This window comes from Ixodes scapularis, unplaced genomic scaffold, assembly GCF_016920785.2.
Source record: "Ixodes scapularis isolate PalLabHiFi unplaced genomic scaffold, ASM1692078v2 PGA_scaffold10__122_contigs__length_95168666, whole genome shotgun sequence".
Lineage (NCBI taxonomy): Eukaryota > Metazoa > Arthropoda > Arachnida > Ixodida > Ixodidae > Ixodes > Ixodes scapularis.
In genome coordinates, this window is record NW_024609836.1 from 78,544,500 (window position 1) to 78,565,121 (window position 20,622).

At 41.8% G+C, this 20,622-nt stretch overlaps 1 protein-coding gene and 1 non-coding gene across 2 annotated transcripts; both read left to right on the top strand.

Moving 5' to 3' along the window:
• Positions 1-498: 498 nt before the first annotated feature.
• Positions 499-13,405, top strand: LOC120849248. The gene is made up of 3 exons (XM_040221437.1): positions 499-567; positions 11,332-11,523; positions 13,322-13,405. The coding sequence occupies exons 1-3, from the start codon at positions 522-524 to the stop codon at positions 13,360-13,362; spliced, it is 279 nt and encodes a 92-aa protein (XP_040077371.1). The 5' UTR covers positions 499-521; the 3' UTR covers positions 13,363-13,405.
• A 6,142-nt stretch (positions 13,406-19,547) lies between these two features.
• Trnac-aca lies at positions 19,548-19,629 on the top strand. Its single transcript has one exon. It is a non-coding gene; the product is annotated as a tRNA-Cys (tRNA).
• Positions 19,630-20,622: the final 993 nt, after the last annotated feature.

The window sequence follows — 20,622 nt, forward strand, 5'->3', positions numbered from 1 at the left end:
CAACAAATATTTAAAAGGAGAAAATAAAACGAAGCCTTGATAGAAGGCACGTAGCCAGGGAAGGGGACCTATGGGGCCATCCCCCCCCCCCCCCAAATCTTGCCATTTTGGTGGGGCCCCCTCTCCCCCTTCCCCCTCATACACCATTTTGTCATGGGCGGCTCCCCCCCCCCCCCCCCCCCCCCGAAACAAAATCCTGGCTACGTGCCTGCTTGATAGTATCTGATTTATTTGGCGAGCTTTTTTTGACGCACAGAGGTGGACCGAACAAACGCCGTTGCATTTTGCGATTGTGTATTGTATTTCTTTTTTTTTTCTGTTGTTATTTTTATTTACTTCTTGAGGGGTTCAAACAATCATCACAGTTGGAATTTTGCGTCATGACGGCGAAAATGGAGAATGTTACAATTGCCCACGTGATTCTTACGCTATGTGTCGAAGGTATAAAATCGTCAATTCGCTCAAATGCGAAGCAGTTTGCGCAGAAACTCCATTCCATAAAGAAGGAATCAATAGAAGCGATGAAGCTCCTGCTGATTGCCGTCGTTATTTCTATTCACACAACAGGTACGTAGTACATCTTGTATCATTCCGTAGATGCTTCGGTTGTACTGGGCCTTAATTTTGAACTGGAATGGATGCGAAATCATTGGTAAAACCTTGCAATGTTTTTGTGAGCCATTACTCTTGTAACATTTGATGTTGAATCAAAGTAGTGAGCTGGACGAGTAGGCTCTTGGAAGTTTTTTTTTTTTTTTATTTTCCGTTTTTCCCTTGCCTTTTCATTTACACACACACACACACAACACACACACACACACACGCACACACACATATATATATATATATAGTTTATCATCCTGAGACTGAAGCGTGTGGATATTTCTAGTTCAGAAACATAGTGTTCTGTCATTTATTTATTCGGTGGGTTCATTTAAAATCAAACGCCTGTGTCGAAGTGGGTACGTTAATTTCCCTGGAAAAAAATTTTTTTAGTGACTCCGCTTCCGTCAATAACAAAACCGTTCTTGAACACACACACACACACACACATATATATATATATATACATATATATATACAGGGTGTCACAAAAGAATATTTTCAGGGTTTTTTACCGCAAAATATAAACTAGGCATCGCCGAACGCTCATTCTCCGCCCAAAGGTAGCGCTAGAGGTCACAACCAGATGCCAAAGTTTTAGCCCGATCCGATAACTTAATCAAAATTATAATTGATTTTCTGAAAATTTCAATGGGAAAATGGAGCCCATTTTTGCCCGTTTTCGGTTTCTGGTGCCCATAGAGCCCCATGTATACGAAAACTCAGCCGGCCGTCATTTTCCGATTGAAATTTTCAGAAAATCATGCATAACTTTTGCCTTTAAAATAATTTCCACATCAAATTCAACTTGAATAAAAAAAAAAGAAAGAAGAGTTGGGTTATAGAAAGACGTCCCCTGTCGAGGGGCTTAGCATCTAACAACCTACATTGCAGTGTTCCTCGGAAGTGCACACACGCTGCTGTAACTGTCGTGTGTCGTACTCATCAAGCGCTGCTAGGTTATCTCACTTGAGGAATCAACTACTTGATTCTTTAAATGGCAGATCCTAGCTTCGCTTGGTGAGCACAGGACAAAACATCTTTCTTCATTGCTAAAATGGACTTCGTGTAACGGAGAATCGAACGAGAAGCTGACGTTGCGAGTCGGCCACCACCTCTTTTCATGCATCCATCCCTCAGTCGTTCGCCCACACAGAAACATCCATAACATCGCAGATGTTGTACTCCGTTCACAATCCAGCTGGCAGGGTCGTAGAAGCCACTTACTCGCCGGACCAATTGATCGCCGTAATTGCAGATAACTTGATCACCTGGTGCAAGACCGACGGCGGACTGGTTCCACGTGCATGTAGCTTCCACCACACAGTCAGCTTAGCGGTGAACAGAGTAAACAATTCATGGGCGAAGGTCACGCGCCGGAGCGACTCTACCCTTAGCGAAAAGTCGTTCAAAATCAGTATACTGAAAGTATACTAATAGTGAACTTAGGGTATGTACTGAAATCGTACTAGTTTCACACTTTTATGAAACAAAATAGTATACCTTTAGTACACCCCAAGTACATATGTAGTATACCATAAGTGCACCTCGAGTGTACTCTTAGCGTGCTATAAGTGAACGTTTAGTACACTTCATGTATGCTTTTAATGTACTAAATGTACACTACCAGTACATATATGCGGAGTGTCCCAGATAACTTGCACCAAACTTTAAAAAAACAAAAACAAAAAAAACAGAGCGTTTTGCGGGAGTGAAACCAACTGTACACTGTTAGAAAGTCTCTTGCGAAAGTGCACGAAATTGTTTTAGTGCGCCTATTTATTTAATTAACAGTAACAAGCTAACTTTTGAAATCTTTGTTTAAAAGCCGAGGTGTGAAATGGAAAGTTGTAGAGCGCATTAAGAAACACCCAATTAAACCATTTTCAACAAGGTGCACTTTGAATGCTCCTTTTCCCTAGCCTTCAAAAAAACGCCCGCGAAATACAAAAAAAAAAAAAAATACTGCGTGACAACTCGTTTTCCCAATCACAGCGTGCGAGAGCGCCGCGAATGTGCGTTCTTTGAAGGCCGGAAAAAAGCACGAAAACGTATTATGTTTCAAACACTTTAATTCGGTGTTTCTCAATGCGCCCTGCAACTTTACGATTGATATCTTGGCCCTTAAAAGAATATTTGAAAGGTTAGCTCATTAATCTTAGTTATTTACATAACCAGGCGCATTAAAAAAATTTGTGCACTTTCTCAAGACACTTGCTAACGACAGTTGATTTCACTCCTGCAGAGCCCTCCGGTTTGTTTTTAAAGTATGGTGCAAGTTATCTGGGACGCCGGGTATGTCGGGCGTTCTGAACGGAAAGAACGGTCTCAAATTGACCAGAAAAATCAGCGCCTGCATTTAAAAAGCTGACTTTTCAAAGGTGTTTCTTTGAACGGCTAGTATTCCAACCTGTGAAATTTCATCTCATACAGCTCCATTCTCGTGAAATGTTAAGAAACGCCGTTGACAACTCAATTGATGATGATAATGCAGAGGCGCCACCATCGGGAGATGCACTCTTAAAAATGAGTCAGGAAATTAATGAGGAAATCTTTGGCAGCTCTATTCCTCGTGAGAATGACGTACCGGCGTCTTCTGAAACTGTGTGAGAAAAGCCATAAAGAAGAGGTGCACTGCATTTTTCAACTGAAAGTATGTATGTGTAGCATAGAAACATTATGATCAGTGTTCTTCGCGTAATTGATAAGACAGAAATTGAAATCCTACTTATCACTTTATTCAAGTTTCCGAGCCTGCCTCACTGTACACTCTCGTTTTTGATGATGGTATGCCATTACATCCTGCGTAAAAAGAGAAGAGAAAATTACCCTATGCCACTCTATGATATAACATCACATAATTCGCTCAAAGGACCACTATGTGAGGAAGGCTAGATAGTAACAACTTCATCCTGACAAAAGGGCGAGGAAAATCGGACAATATCATTTCTGAAAACCTGATACCTGAAAGAAGTTCTAACACAGAGCAAACAAAATGATTGGCATTTTCTTAATGTCTCCTTTTCTTTTGCTGTGAACACACATACACGTCATACGCTATTACACATTCAGTGGTGCGGCTTAATTTATGATAAGTACTTTTTTTTACATAACTTCGAGCTTTTAGAGAAAAGATTCAATATAATGGGTCGGACATAAATGGTTGCTATGAACTATCCTATATATTTACACATTATCTGATATCATAAAAGCACTAGAGCAGGGTAGGGCTGTACTTCATCAATTATAAATTTCTAACCAATTAAAAGTTGGCATTTATTTAATTTATTAGTATTGGCTATTATTCTTTGACGAAGAAAAACTGGGCGAGTTGGTACGTTGGTAGTCTTTCAACTCCATCGAATATTCAGGTCCTTTTAACATTTTTTTCATGCTTTTCCTTTTTTTAACTGCTCTGCCTTTTGTAGCGGCTTTTGCCGCCACTAAAAAACGTGACATCCAAACTCACTTTATTCACAACACACAATCGCAAACTTGGAAAGCGTGCCGCTTCGGCATACGCAAAGAGATCGTCCGTCTCTATGGCACAGGCATCAGCACGGGCAAGAAATCATGCTGCTCGCTCTTGTAATGTTTTTCTCGCTCCCGCTTTATGAAGCAAACCGTTGGCGAGAGACTGTTGGGACCACACGTTCAGAACGAGCATGACCTGTGATTGCTTGAACTGCCGTCAGACTGTACTTGAACGCTCCGCAAAAGCGTCGTCGGGCGACCGCGTCGTAGGGACGGCGCCCAGGGCAGGCCCTCGGCTGGCCCTCGGTTCCGCCGCACACGAATCTTTCTCACTCTGCGGAGAGAGCCATAAATTTTGAAGATACGCTCTTCACAAATAACGAAATAAAACCGGGTAGAGCATAGTGAGAGTCAAGCATAGCTTAGCAAGCACACGGTACAAGACAAAGTTTGAAACAGCGGCGCACTTCGCAGAAACAAAGGGAACTTCCTCACCTTCGCTTGCACCAGTCGGCCATGATTGTCCGCCACTTGCGACGCTGCGTCTCACAGCTCTCAGTAATCGCTTGCTATTCTTGAACACGGTATTCGTAAGGAAGATATCTAGAATATCCGCAAAAACGGCTGAAACGTAAAAAGGAAACGATGCTCGAACTTTTCGGAACTCCAACGGCGGCCGAACGGAAGCTGATTGCAATAGCGATGGTCTTCCGCAGTTTTCGAAAGTCTCTTCTTTTTGTTCTTTTTTTTTTTTTGAAGACAAAATTAAGCAAATCAATATATTGATAATAATAATGTCACTTTATTATATTCGTAAAATATTAACAAAACGTTTAGTCTATCTTAGGGTTTATCTAAACTTTCGGTTTTCTTTTTCGGTGTAAAACCGAAACTATCTCAAGCAATTTCTCCCTTGTCGCCTAGAGCACTATATAGCTCCTACGGAGCAGAGTAGCGCAATCCTTTGAACCCCATGTTTTGCCGACAACATGGCCGACAGAGCGGCTCGGCGCGAGTCACGTGGTACTCAGGGTTCCAGGAGGCGGCCCGCCCTATGGGAGAATACATGGAGATCGATACAACACGGCTGATTAAAAAATGAACGGCTTGTTCACACTTTTCAAAACTAGTCTGCCGTGAAGTTAGCAAAGTACTAAACACTTTATCAAAGTTTTAATAATATCGGATGCGTGTGCAAATTTTGAGAAGGCAATTTCCAAGGCAATGGCGTTTGAAGCAGACGATTTTTGCTCGCAGCGGAAATGGGCTTTTCGGGTTGGCCGGAGCGGGTCACGTGAATGGTGTGACGTCGCCGTGTCGTCTGCTGCATGATGCCGCTCAAGCAATTTTTTAAACAAATTCAGGTCCTTGCGGGGCACAAAACTTAGCGCAAATTATTATAAACTGTTCCATTATTATGTCAAAAACAATTGCCACTCCGTACACCCCCACAATACTGAAGAAACAGCGATTGTCTCACGTTCTCCATGCATTTCTGACCGCAGTTGGAACCTCCGGGCGTTCGCCGCTAGTCGCCGATAGGCGGCGTTCTAGATTGCGCTACTCTGCTCCGAAGGAGCTATATAGTGCTCTATTGTCGCCAAGGCTATTTTGATTCATCAGCGCATGCTTGCACCGCTGGTATTTCGGCTTTTCTGGAAGGATCGGCTCTCGCGGCACATACATAATGAGGGCAACCTCGTGTTTTGAAACAATGAGCGTGCCCGTCTTTTTTGACGAGGGAAAGACACGTTAAATTTACGTCGATCTTTTACAGCGTGGAAATCTCGATCGACGGTGTTGTTCGTTGTTGCAATTGTCAATCTCTTTTCACGTGAATTGAGATGTCTTAGAGTTTTGCAAGATACATCTACACCATGAAACACTTTCGGTGAAAGCTTGAGGTTGTTACATAAAGGCGCCGATTTCTCCAGCCAATTTCAGAGCGAGCTTCCATTCATAACATCACTTCGCTTACGCGGTTCGGAAGTTGATTTGCGCTGCATGCGACCATGCAAGGTGGAGGATCTTATGTCCCCATTATTAGCCGTGGTTTCTTTTGCCTCCTGTCCTTTTGATTGCTGTGGATGCAGATATATGAAACAGCATATAGTACGCTGAGACCTGCATTACAAAAACACCGGATTATCCTACAAACGTAATTTGTCTACTAGCCTATGAGGCAGCACGGAAGTGGCGGTGCACTTTGAAAACAAAGTCATGTGCATGCTTTTTCATCAGCAGCATCAAACACCTGGTGCGATTGCCCTCGATCGCCGAGCTTCCGAATAGTGCTAACAGTTTTTTTACAGTAAACTTTTATTCTTCAATAAAGGTAACAAATACAGCTCAGGGAAAATAAAAGCTATCTTTGCAATAAAAGTAGACTGTTCAATTGAGAAATATAGTAGAGATGACTAGCTAAATAATTATTGACAAGTTAGATAATGCTACTTTCCGTGGCGTACAATGTAGCTAATTTTTCTATTTGAGCTTTTTTTTAGGCGTAAGTCCATGTTGCATTTGCGACGTAAGTATGCTCTGACAGTGCCGGTCGTTTCCCCGGGGAACTTTTGGACCACGTGGTCTGCAGTGAAATGAGAAATGAAGCATCCCTTTGTCACATTATGTCAGCTATATACTCGGTGATATTTTTTAATCAACTGGTTTCAGGAAAATTGGGGGCTCATGTCATGTTGATGCAGTCTTCATGTGTGTCGTGCGACTCGGCGGACATTACATGGGCGAATAACCGTGGCAACATCTTTTTAAGTAATTAAAATCCGTAAATTTACTTTTTTTTATTATTGCTGTTTTAGAGGCAGTCGTTATTGAAGCCTAACACAATCAAAACTATTCACGAAACAGCAAGGGGCTTTAAGATATTTATTTATCAAATTTCGCACTTTTTCTCTCGATTCAAGAACCACGCGCGGCAGGGGCGGGCAAAGTGGAGAGTGAAATTAGCAGTTTTGTGGCATATCGGTGATGGCATGTTTGTGTTAGCGAGAGCTTCTCATACTGGAGTTCTATGCATTATTTAATTTTCTAGTGAAGTTACAACCCTCATAAAGTGCTGTCGCATTCAGCATGAACGAAGTTGCACTCTTTTGAAAGCGTGCCTTTGGTGGATGCTCCAGCATCATACTTCCAACGGTTCGACTGAAGGGAATACGTAAGAATAGCATCCCGCGCTCTGTCCAGTGCACTGTATTTAATCAGGCGACGAAGGGCAGAGTTTTAGCTATGAATAACCCAAAACTTGTCGCCTTTTCGCAAATTGTTTCAGTTGGGCTAGAGTTTATTCATAGCCCCTTTAAAATTGAAAATTCAACATGGTCAATTACACTGTCAATTAAAGAAGCTAATTAGACAACGTACTTTGACGTTTATTTACTCATCTAATGTCCACCGAGCCCCACAAATATTCTGTGAAAACGGCATCGGCCTATCTATCGCGTTTTTAGTGTGTTGATGTTAAAAATCGCAATATATATATATATATATATATATATATATATATATATATATATATATCAGGGTGTCGAACCGGAATCGAACCGAACCGAAAACCGGAACCGAACCGGTATTTTTTCCGGAACTGAACCCGAACCCGAACCGTTATATTGTTATCTCGATGAACCCGAACCAGAACTGAACCGGAAAAGAAATAACGGTTACCGGCTCATGTCAAAACGGTTCGGCCACGCGCTGTTGACAATGAATGTGCTATCAATGCCATTTCTTTTTTAAGTGCCGTCAACTGACACACACCTCGCTTACACATTTTCCTTCTCCACTCAGTCTTAGGAATATAAACGCTGCATTCATGAATCTTGACATAGGAACCAGTATTGCGCTGGTCGCGGTTTGCACGAAGAAAAAAAATTGGAAGGCTGCGCAAAAAAAAAAAAAAAAATGGCGTCACGGGATTTTATTTTTTTGCAATCTCGTAAATCCTAAATTCTGCTGTGTGCTCATTTCATAACACGTTTCTAGAACGTGATGTTGCAATTTTTTTTAATTATTTTGATGGTATTTTGATGTTATTTTGATTTTGTTATTTTGATGTTGCAATTTGTCATTTATAATTTCCGAACCGGTTCAGCGCCCCGAACCGGTTCGCGGATCGAATTAATCGAACCGGAACTGAACCGGAACAAAATAAATTTACTTGAACCTAAACCGTAACCGAACCCGTATTTTTTTCGGTTCGACACACTCATATATATATATATATATATATATATATATATATATATATATCAGGGTGTCGAACCACTGAACCCGAACCCGAACCGTTATATTGTTATCGCGATGAACCCGAACCGGAACTGAACCGGAAAAAAAATAACGGTTACCGGCTCATGTCAAAACGGTTCGGCCACGCGCTGTTGACAATGAATGTGCTATCAATGCCATTTGTTTTTTAAGTGCCGTCGACTGACACACACCTCGCTTACATGTTTTTTTTTCTCCACTCAGTCTTAGGAATATAAACGCTGCATCTATGAATCTTGACAAACGCTGCATCCATGAATCTTGACATAGGAACCAGTATTGCGCTGGTCGCGGCTTGCACGGAAGAAAAAAAATTAGAAGGCTGTGCAAAAAAAAAAAAAAATCGCGTCACGGGATTTCATTTTTTTACAATCTCGTAAATCCTAAATGCTGCTGTGTGCTCATTTCATAACAGGTTTCTAGAACGCGCGAGTTCTTGAAGCTTGCTTCCATCGGAATGAGAAAAGAAAAGGCTGTGGAGTTTGGTAATGCATCCGGTTTCGTATAGGCACTTAGAAGGTAACATATTTGTGAGACAGCGAACTCTTCTATTTTAATATTTATCCTATTACGTCCTTCTGGCATTGCGTTCGGTGAAGTGCTTTTCATATTCCGTATCTTGTTTAATGAAAACTTCTTTAAGGGTCTAATTTGAGTTACCGAAGCCTAGCTCAAAGAAAGAAAGCTGTGTTTTCTCCCCACTGTTCCTTCAATTGCTTACACGCCGAGGTGGCGGGATAGTTAGCGAGTTCTACTTGTAAGTGGGTTTGTAAGGAGGTCGCGGATTTTACAGCTACTGCGTCGGACCCAATTAGATGAAGTCCGAATGCGTAAACGTCGGTGAGGTAACCTTTGAGTGCACATAAAGAAACCATTCCTGGTAGAAATCCCTGAGCCTTACACTACGATGTATCCCGTTTCGTTATATACTGATTTCAGATGTTTTATTTGTAATTTATTTTGATGTTGCAATTTGTCATTTATAATTTCCGAACCGGTTCGGGGATCGAATTAATCGAACCAGAACTGAACCGGAACAAAATAAATTTACCTGAACCTGAACCGTAACCGAACCTGTATTTTTTTCGGTTCGGCACACTGATATATATATATATATATATATATATATATATATATATATATATATATGTATATATATATGTATATACCCGTTATTATAATTTGAGTACATCGGCTGCAAGCACTGAAAGTAGACCTTTAGTATACTTAAGTGCACTTTCGATATACTGATTTTGAACTACTTTTTGCCGCGGGCACTACGATTCTACTACATGTACTAGTTTTGTACGGACGAGTATACTTTCAGTCCACCGCCATTTTTACTGGAAGTATACTTCAAGTACACTTAAAGTATACAATCAGTACAAAGACCGCACTGAAAGTATACTTTTAGTATACTTCAGTACACTTAGAGTGTACTGATTTTGAACGACTTTTCGCTAAGGGTATGCACCGGTAAATTGAGAGAACGGAGGAGGTGAGAGCGCGCAGGGACGGCAGAACGCCGAATTCTGGTTGTAATGAGTAGTGGATATACCTAAAGCTAGCTGCCTTTGTCTCTACTGCACTCTTCGAGCCCGTTAGAATGCGGAACGCCAACGACCGTCGTTTGGCTTTCGAACTTGAACTCGCTCCATGAGAACAGTGGAGACAAAAACCGCTAGCTTTAGGCTTGCCCACTAATCATTCCAACCAGGGGCCCTATCTTGCGCTTTTTGGACTCCCACGGCAACTAAGGACAAGGAAGTGACGTCACCAACGCGGCAAACGCAAATTGGATGTTTATTGGTGAGAGTCGCTGATGACGAATTTACCCGAAAGAAAACAAAAAAATAGTGTGCTTTGTTTTCTTCCGCGTAAATTCGTCATCAGCGACTCTCGCCAATCAACATCCGATTTGCGTTTGCTGCAATGTTGACGTCACTTCCTTCTCCCTAGTCGCCGTGGGAGTCACAAAAGCGCAACGTACACTCTAAAAAAAAGGGTATCACCTCACACCCTTTTGTCCCCTATAATACACCCCAAAACTTCATTTCGACGTACAGCGCCCTGCAGTCGAACAGACGGCACAAATTTTGCCAGGGGCTTGATAACAGTGCGATATAACTTATTAAATTGCTAAAGTACGTATCAAAGACCAAAGGAAGAAAACACGGAGCTTTTGCAGTACGGCCAAGAAAACTCCGATAGTCTTTTTTGTATTCAATAATACGTGCATCAGCTATCTTAATAAGTTGTACCAAACGGCTACCAAGCCCCTCGTAAACTTTGGGGCCACCTGTTCGATTATGGGGCGCTGTACGTCGAATTGAAGTTTTGGGGTGTATTATATGGCACAAGGGGTGTAATAATACACCTTTTTTTCTGAGAGTGTAGGGCCCCAGAGCACGGCGTCTTGACGTCTGCGCGCCCTCTCGTCTTCTTCTATCCCTCAGTTTCTCGGCACATATCCTCCTTCATGAGACCCTTAGGATTCGCGAGAAGGTGTGGGCAAAAGAATTAACCGAGGTACGGTTTCGAAATGCATTGCCATGTGGAGGCGGCTCATGACGTTAAGCCAGCCCCTGGATGCGTTGAAGAGCTGGAATCAATGAAAGCCCAAGAAAAACTGGGGGTTACCTATCATGTTCCCACGCTTTGCTTCGTGATGTCTTCTTCGGCATATAATTTGCCTAATTCGGCAATCTTGATGGTTGCCAAACGATACTATGATGCTAGGGAATAGCCACGTTTTGGAATTTCTAGTCTGTACGTGACTAAAACAATGAGGACGACTGTACTCATGACGGTTTGCTTTAATAGTTTCTTCTTTCATGCCCTTGTATGTACGTATATTTCAGGCTAGTTAATCTTTCGGTCACTGCGTTTTGACGGGATACATTGGAGCCAACAAGTTTGAAATATATCCGGTAGATGTGACAGAGAGCCATTACTTTTCATTCCTGTCCCCAGGATTCTTGACAACAGCAAAAGCGGGATGTGAACCCCTGTACAATGGTGGTTCTGGAGGTCGTGGAGGAAACGTTCAACCCAAATGGTCTTTCAATCCACGCACCAATCACTGTGTACCAGTTATGGTGAGATCTGGCTGTCCTCGTTCATTGAACTGCTTTCACACTGAGGCCGACTGTAATGAGGATTGCGGTAAGTGTCATCTTATTTACTTAAATGCGTTGTATACTTTGCTTACATACAGTCTATTAAATGAACTCTTGCAAACCATACCTATGTGAGCATCCCAGTTAAACTAAAGTCTTCAAAATGAATGAACAATTTGTGATATGCCGTGACATGTTATTAATAGCAATATCCTATTCGCAAATAAAACCTGTGCTCCACCCTCCTGGGCCTCAGTGCGCCGTTCCGAGTGTCAGGGATTTCATCTTCATTTTTATTTTGCAGGGAAGAGCCCATTGTATATACGTAAATTTTCTTTGTAACTTATTCTTTCTTCCAATTATCATCAGCATATATATTTACCTTTCTAGGATTTTATTAAGGCCATTCATATAATCCGTAAAATGTAAAGTGTAAATTATTCTTTTTATTTCAGCAGAAAGACATTGAACTACAGTGTCATCACCTTTTCTGTACCTTTACTCTTTACATATGGCATTCAATACTATGGCAACATAGTTTAATATTATCGTTTGCATTTGAAAAAGTTAACATTTGGAAAATTAACTTTCATTGCTGCATAAATAGTGTCCAGGATGGTTATCCTCCCTGTTAGTTCACTCGGCCTTGATATTAAAATTATTGTCATACCAGTTCCGAATTTCCAAACATTACACGGAGTATGCCATTTTAACGTCAAACGTTCTTTGGCTAGGTGTTCGGCCTTTCGTAAAGCATGGATAAATTACGTGGACGCGAGGCCCGACACTGATTGGTTGACGGGTGGGAGACGAGTAGGGAGGGGCTCGAAGCTGATTGGTCAACGAAGAGGTCATGTGACCAGAATGGTAGGCGAGGAGGAGCTCGACCACCGGTGCAGAGTGAGGGAGAGGAGCTCGAGATTACGGAAGACTCTAAAAGGTCGCCAGATTTATCAGCACGATAAGAGGTAGTATCTTTTCATTCTAAGAGCAACTATCAAGTGCACACCATGGTACTCTTTAAACAATAAGATGAAGAGCGCCGTGAACGTAGGCGTCTGGCGCTTGGAAACTCACTGTAAAAAAAGCCCTTGAGTCTGCTTTCCCGCACAACACTCGGAGAGCCAATCAGCTCAACTTACGGAGGCAGCTCAGCGAATGACACTGCCGAAACATATGTTTAGACCAAAAAACGCAGTCTGAGTTGTGACATTAAGCAATGCAAAACGCCACGCTTGCATTGCTTAATGTCACAACTCAGACTGCGCTTTTTGGTCGAAACAGATGTTTCGGCATCGTCATTCGCTGAGCTGCTTCCGTAAGTTGCGGTGATTGGATCGCCGAGTGTTGTGCGTGAAAGTAGACACACAAACGTTTTTAGAGTGCAGAGTATCGCTAAACGTTTGTGACGTACGCTAGAACGTTTCACGTATGTAAGAGAATTGCCTAGCAATTTCACGTAATTTCGTTTAACCCTAGAGAGTGGGGAAACAGGATAGCACAACAAAACTCGAGCTGTGCGGAGATTCGTGTTGTCCTGTCTTTCTGTTTTCCCACTTTCCAGCGTTACAAACTGGCAGTTCTTAACCAGCTCTCTTGCAGCCTCGCATTAACGAAGTATGAATACATATAATACAGAAACATTAAGCAATAAATATAATTTCTGTCAATCTTGAAGAAGGCGTAAGCTGATACTTTACACCAGTTCAACACCCTGATACTATTTTATTAAAAAAGAACTTGGGGCAATGTTATATTAAAATTACAGCAATTTGTTTTTCGATTTGTATCGTACAGAAGTGTGCGAAAATAGTAATTCTGATTTTTTTTTTTTTTTTTTTCAGATCCAGAGACGCAGTTGTTCAAGGAAATCCTTCAAGGTTGATAAGAGGAGGGCGTTTATGTAGTTCGGTCAAACGAGCAGATTTATGCATATAACCGTTATACACTCGTTATTATCAGAGATATTAAAAGATTAATATCATCATTAAGTGTCAGAGCTCTTTGAAAAGATGCTTTTTTTCTTCCACCTTGAATAAGCTCTTGTTTTTTCCTTTACGCACTGGTGCGCTTTATTAACAAGAAAAGTAAACTCTAAATAGAATCCCGCGTCAGGCTGCTTTGTTCAACTGCACACCATTCACCCTGAAGGGCACGACTAAACTCTTAATTTATGAGGAGACATCCATACATTGTGTCATAAATCATCTCCATCTTGGGAATTTCTCCTAAATGATTACATATAAATAATGCCGGACATTAATTCGTTTTGTGTTCTTAAATTTATACAATGGTGGCAGTTGGTAAAGTTGAAGCTTGTGCGAGTTGGCTCGACATGCATGAGAATTAAAGCTGCCCAAAAGACGAAAGACCAGATGAAGAGAGCGGACTCAGCGCTGTTTCGGTATCTTTCTTCATCTGGTCCCTCGCCATTTGCGCTTTTTGAATTCGCAGCTGGTAACTTTCTTTTAATCTACTAGCGGTTCCGGCATAGAAACTCGGGCCTGGAGCCTCCACTTCCCTTACAGAAGAGACGGCGCGCGACGGTGTGCTCAATTTGGGTGAAAATATTGACTTGAAGATTAAACATATTCAGAAGAGGTCTGTTTAAGTGGGTAAAATTTTGATTAAAAAATAAAATTTCAACGAGTCTCTAACACGTGGTCAGCTCGGCTTCTTCAAGGGTGACTGTATCCGTTGAGGAGCACATCTGGAATGGAAAGAAGACAGCTGTTCCTCAGCGCAGTTTTACTTGAAAAACAAAATCGCGTTGGCTTTATAAAATTTGTTTTCTTATCCATTGAAGGATTGCTAAGTTTGTCATCTTCCTCATAAATACTATGTTTCGCTCTAAAAAAAAAACTACAAAAAACAACGCATTTGAAAGCCATTTATGGCATGAAGAACAGTGACAGTTGTGTGACATAGACAGGGTGAGAACGCACTTTCTTGCCATTGACGCTTTATGCCAACTATAGAGGTGCAGTCTCTGGAGCTTAGGGCTTTTATTTGAAATAACAAATCATAATGTAACAATTGCAGATATTTGTGCCGCTAGATATATTAACCCAGTTTTTAACCAAATTATTCACAAAGACCATAGAAACCGACAGGCTAACAAAACGTAAAGCGTAGCCTATTTTGTTCAAGCTTCTTGCTTCGTTATCTTTGGCCTTCTTAAAGAGAAATTTAGGTATCTCATAGGGTCGCAGTATCAATGACAAGTTGCTCTGGACTCTCTACACCATGTTTATCTTAAGCTGTCCGTGGCAATATAAATCGATATTCACGGTGGATAGTGTGCAGAAGGGCCAGACGTTAGGTGATCGCTGTAAATGGTACAGCTAGAAGGATATCAACGGTTTCAAATTGATAGCGAGCACCTCAGCTGTGACGAGATACACCAATCTGGCTTCTTGCGCAGCAGTATGGCAAAACCAGCTTGGTGTAAATGTCTCGGTACCTGGATACAAAATATGCTCATGAGTCTTGCATAGAGTGGACCTTGCAAAAATGGGCATGTAGTTTTGAAATATTGTTCTGGCATGCCGTCAACGATGCCGGCTGTTGTTGTCTCGTTACGCAAACACACACACACACACACACACACACACACACACACACACACACACACACACAAAGGGAGGTTGAATCGAGTGGGGCTACACTAAACGTATAGAAAACTTAAACCATCATCACCGGTTTTATTGGAGAGACCTTTTGTAAGGCGTTTTCCTGGTTCGTCAGATCATTCAAGCGTCTGCTACATGTTTCAGTTTTTAGTCCCTTTAAACTTTGTGTTGACAAATAAAATGTTTTTTTTAATGCATTATAAATGAGCTACTAAGAACCGCATTAGCTCCGTAACATATTTCTAGAATACTGCTAGCAAATAATAATTACTTATTTATTCACACAACATATAAAAACCAAATGCTGGTCAAACAATAAACGTAAATTTGATGACGGCGGATTCTTCACAGACAGCATCTACTTTCGAAATTCAAAAGGCCGTTATTGAAAAAGAGTCAAAAAGGCTCAATTAAAAAGAATATTTTTAAGACATGTTAGCAGCAAATGAGGGCGTATGCCAACGGGCCTAGAAAATAAAATGCTTTGAAGTCGTATACAAAACATATCGGGACACGAAGTGGACGTGCAAACATTGGGGAACGAGACCAATGTCTTATTAAGGGCACCAGATAATCAAATTTGAGAGGTTGAAGTCACAAAGGTAAATTTTATAAGCCTCTTTTGTGACTGCAGACATTTATCCGGTGAACTTGAGAAAGGATCATAAATAAATTATTTTTTTCTTTCAGCACTGCGCGTGCTAATGGCGAGCTTCCGCAGTTCTTTTGCAACGTGCGTTCCGCTCTCTCAAGATTGAAGGTCTTAGTAGCCTATTAATGTGAGCTCATTCTGAGCATGTGCTCTAAACATCGCCCTCAAATATAGAATCCAATGAATGCTTCCCATAAGCTATACGTTGCCGCACGCGCAGTAATATTTAAAAGAAAGTTGATTTCCTGATCACTTAATAAGGTATATATATATATATATATATATATATATATATATATATATATGTATATATGTATATATATATATATATATATATATATATATATATATATATATATATATATATATATATATATACTTGACAGCACGGACGTAGTACGGCGGCGTTTTTAATTACTTCTGACGGAAAAATACATTTCCTTTGAAAACTAAAAAGGGAACGACACTTAGTAGTTGGTTACTTCCGGCTGGTTAGTTCCGGTTTCGAAACGGAAACCATGTTTAGGGAGAAAATTTCTGAAAAAAACAATATCGACGGTTGTTAAGGCATTTTTCAAAGGAGTTTGTTTTCCCCAAATAAAACTCCTGCTTTCTAGGAGGAAAATCGAACAACGCTAAAAAACAACAATCCAAGAACACACAAACTGAGAAGTTCCAGTTACTATGTCAGATTCAAATGTTTATGATACAATTTAAATGGCTCGTGCAATCAATTTCCTCTCTTGTGGAGTAAATGTTTTTTTTAATATATAATCTGCTTAAAGATAATTGTTTTTCTTAAATATCTCGCGTCCTCATTTATCACTTTCTGCGAAGCATTAAGACTCCTTAATAATCGTGGCGGGTAAATATATTTTCCCCGCTTTGTGTAGCTATTATTCGCTGAAATTATCACCCTTAAATAAGTTTTCAAAACTAATCGCTCAGATAATATTATCTAGAAGCATATAAGAACCTTATGATAAAGTATTAGAAACATATAAGATTATGTATTAAGATATAAAAAACCATTAGTAATTTCTAATAACTTATGAACCTAACCGCTTTTGTACTGTTGTGTGGTTTTACTATACTCCTATATGACCTTGCTCGATCATGTGAGTTTATTGAACCATGACATTTTTCATACAACATAACTTTGTTTTACTAGGGTATCGCTCTTCAGTCAATCGGTTAGGGGTTTCAACCGATAACAACGCCAAAGAACCAATCACAAAGCGAGAAGCATGATCCTAATAGACCACGCCCGGCGTTTCTGAAGTTGTCAGTGACGATACAGGGCCCAATCAGAAAATTGAGACGCTTTGTTGTTTCGCTCACAGAAATGAATTACCCATTGCAGAAAGCTGAACCTTTGTGAGAATATTCCACTTGATAGTTGTGATAAAATGCGAATGTTTGAGAACATGACGTTACCTGCATCAAAAGATACGGGGAGAAAAACAAAAGTTTAGCTGATGAGCCGACATTTCCACCTAAGTCTAATATTTATCAAGCTGAAATGTGACATTGCGGCCGCCTGTAACGTTAATTTCAATGTAGAAACCAATAACTATTTGTCAGTGAAAAAGAAAACATTGTTTTGTTTCTGTCTCCCCAGTGTTTTCACGAAAACAATTGCTACAGGCGGAAACAATGCCATTTCCTGGTTTGATGAACCTAACTCAACTTAAACAGACCTCGGCTGATAAAAAAGAAATTGTATGTTGTATTTTTTGATTGAGGTAATGTCATGCTTCCAAACTTTCGCGTTTTGTCACAACCCCAAGCGTCACGTTCTCACGGGTTATCATTAGAGCCCTGCATATACGGGGATTACCCGCGGATCCTCTGTGGATATCCACAGTATACTAGCGGATGCGGATAAAAATGCATTCGATTTCGCAGATTGCGAATCGTGTGCGGATGACAGGAGCTACGGATGTGGATCGGAGGCGCAAATCCGCGGGTCCGGATCTACTTGTTTTATCGAGGCGGCCCGCAAAAGTGTGTGACTGTACAGTTTATAGTGAATAAGTGGGTGATACAATGAAATGCGTCATCGACTGTATTCCGGGAGCAAACTACCCTTTTAGATAAAAGGTGCCAATCGGAAAGGAAGTTGTTCTTTACGTCAAGAAATATTTGATGATTACCATGGATCGCTTTGAAACGTTGTAGCTCGCCAAAAATGCTTTCCATACAAAAAAAATATAAACGATGCAGCAGCATCAGTCGTCCCGGGAAAGCTTGTAATTGTCTGGCAGGGAAAACCGAAAAACGTACTTTGGACAAACAAAAAACAATAAATAAAACACAACAACAACCATAGCAAAACGTACCTACAAGCCACAAGAAAGTAAAAGCATGCAAGTGATTTGTTCGCCTACAAGGAGATCGAGGAGATAGAATTCGATCCTTTGGAGTGGTGAACTTTCGCCATCTCAAATTTCTGCACCTCATTCTCGTAGCGCAGTTCGTGCAGGCAACCCAGGCATCAAGTGCACCAACTGGAAAAGACTTCTCTTTGGCGGGTATTAATTTAAGAGACGGGAACTAGTCTGAAGTTGTCCATGTTTACGCTATTCTCTTTCTTCTACACGGCAACCGAACTCGACAAGGGAGACGCTGCGTGTGTGTGCGTTTTCTCTTTCTTGGCATTTTGCGCCGAGTTGTTTTAATTAGAAAGCATTGAGTGTCCCATGGAGGGAACCGACGCCATCAGTTTTGAAGCCGCTCCAAACGGCACCTAAACCCCCGTGTCCCAATGCAGCGAGGTGAAACCGCGATCTGATGGACAGGCCCCCATTGGCTGGCGCCGGTCATCAATGAACGAGGCTCTCATTTTCTTTCGCACGGCGTAGTTCCAAAAGACGCCAACAGAGAAGCCCTCTCGATGGCGGCGCAGCGCACACAGCGGCCCTAAAGTGCGGAACAGATGTACGACGAAACCGTCTGATCAGACGTCCAATCAGGCTGTTGTTAAATGACAACCGCAAGGTTTAACCCAATACGAACTGTTTATTAGTCTAAATCTACAACTCAAGCTTTGTTCAAGCGGTATGCACGCATTCCGCTTGCAATTGGCACACACCAAAGGAACCAAGATGACAATAAGTGGAGCCGAGCAAGACACCACACCAGACCTGTAGTGGACACCAAATGAATACATACAACATCAAAAATGGAAGTGCATCTCGGGCAAATGAGGCAGCGACCATTTTCTGTCCTTTTTCTAAGCTTCGCCCTCAAGGAAGATCGAGGACAAGAAAAAATGACCGCATCTCTACGTAATGAATGATGTTGATTGGGGCGGACCTCTGTTGGTGCTGATGATACTGATTTTATTGTTCATAAGTAGTGCTGATGGTGCTGATTTTTTTTGTATCGCTCATAGGTAGAGCTGAGTTCCGGGTTGCGTTTCGACTTCACCATTATTTTTATGGTCGATGAAATGCAGAGCCAGTGGTTCTTCTAGCGGATCAGCTTGGATTCGCTAGAAGCCGTGGGAACGCTTCTCCACCTTTAAGTCAACGGTCCATGTCAGAAAGAGAATGTGTGGTATGGAGCGTGGTTATATACGCATTTTAGCATTTGACCGCAGCGCACTCTCGTCTATAAACATTGAGCCAATGCATGCAAAGTTTAACGTGATCATATACGCATTTGACCGCAGCGCCCTCTCCTAGCTGTACAGACGTTGAGCGGCTACATGCAACGTTTCATCCATGACAGAAACCCCAGCTCTTGAGTTACTACCACATCTCAGAGCCCCCTACTCGTCCCGCAGTCGTGGCCGAGTGGTTAAGGCGATGGACTACAAATTCATTGGGGTGTCCCCGCACAGGTTCGAATCCTGCCGACTGCTCAAACTTTTTTCTTTTTATGTGAGCACGGACGCCGCCCGGACGGACAGACGGACAAGGCTGGACTTTAAGGAGCTTCGCCCTAAAAAAGACACGAGTGGCTAAAACCATTCACAGGAACAAATTTAGAGAAGCCCTAAAGAGAGACAATTTCGAAGAGTCCAGTATCGAAATCCTCCTCAACAGCGTTGTTCCAACAGCCATAATAAAAGCAGAACGTCGCAGAAGAGGCTTCTAATTCTGACCTTCCCCTACTCACACTCTAGGCCACACAATTGCAGGTGGTGCGGAAGTATCCTAAGGGGCGCTAAATCTCGCAGAGCAGGTGTGCCAAAAAGCCACGCGGATACCAAGGCTCAACAACTATACAGGGCTCATACAGCTCCTTTAAATATTTATACCCGTGATTTTGATAAACGCCTTTCAAGGCCCCTTGAATGTGCTTGAAAGTTGCAACACGCCGTGTATTTCTTGAAAATCAAAAAACGAATATATTTGTGCGAAGTATGGCGATGGGAGAACTTCACTCAAGGGAGGCGTACACGGAAGCATATACTCTAGCCCTTTGTAAGACAGTGGGACATACACGTCCCAGTTCGTGATATACGCAAAAATGCTTGCCAACGGCTAAGGGACGCATGCATCCCACTTTCTATAGGTGCTGCCTAGAGCACTATATAGCTAGTTCGGAGCAGAGATGATGATGATGATGATGATACTGCGGCTGCTCCCTTTATAACGGGCGGTCTCAAATAATCGTGCCCAAGCCTGGGGGTGAATTCAGCGCCCCCTGTGTTGTGTATGATGCCACCAATCCTCCAGTCGTCTTTTCGTCTGCTCGATGGTGTTCCAAAAGGCTTCAGTAGTATTGGCTGCCTCGCTTGACGAGAAGCCCAACGCTGCCGCTAGAGGCGGGACACCTTCGTGTAGTCGGTTCGCCTCTTCGGTGGCAGAAGTGGCAGAAGGTCGGATTCCGCCACAACGGAGTATGATGT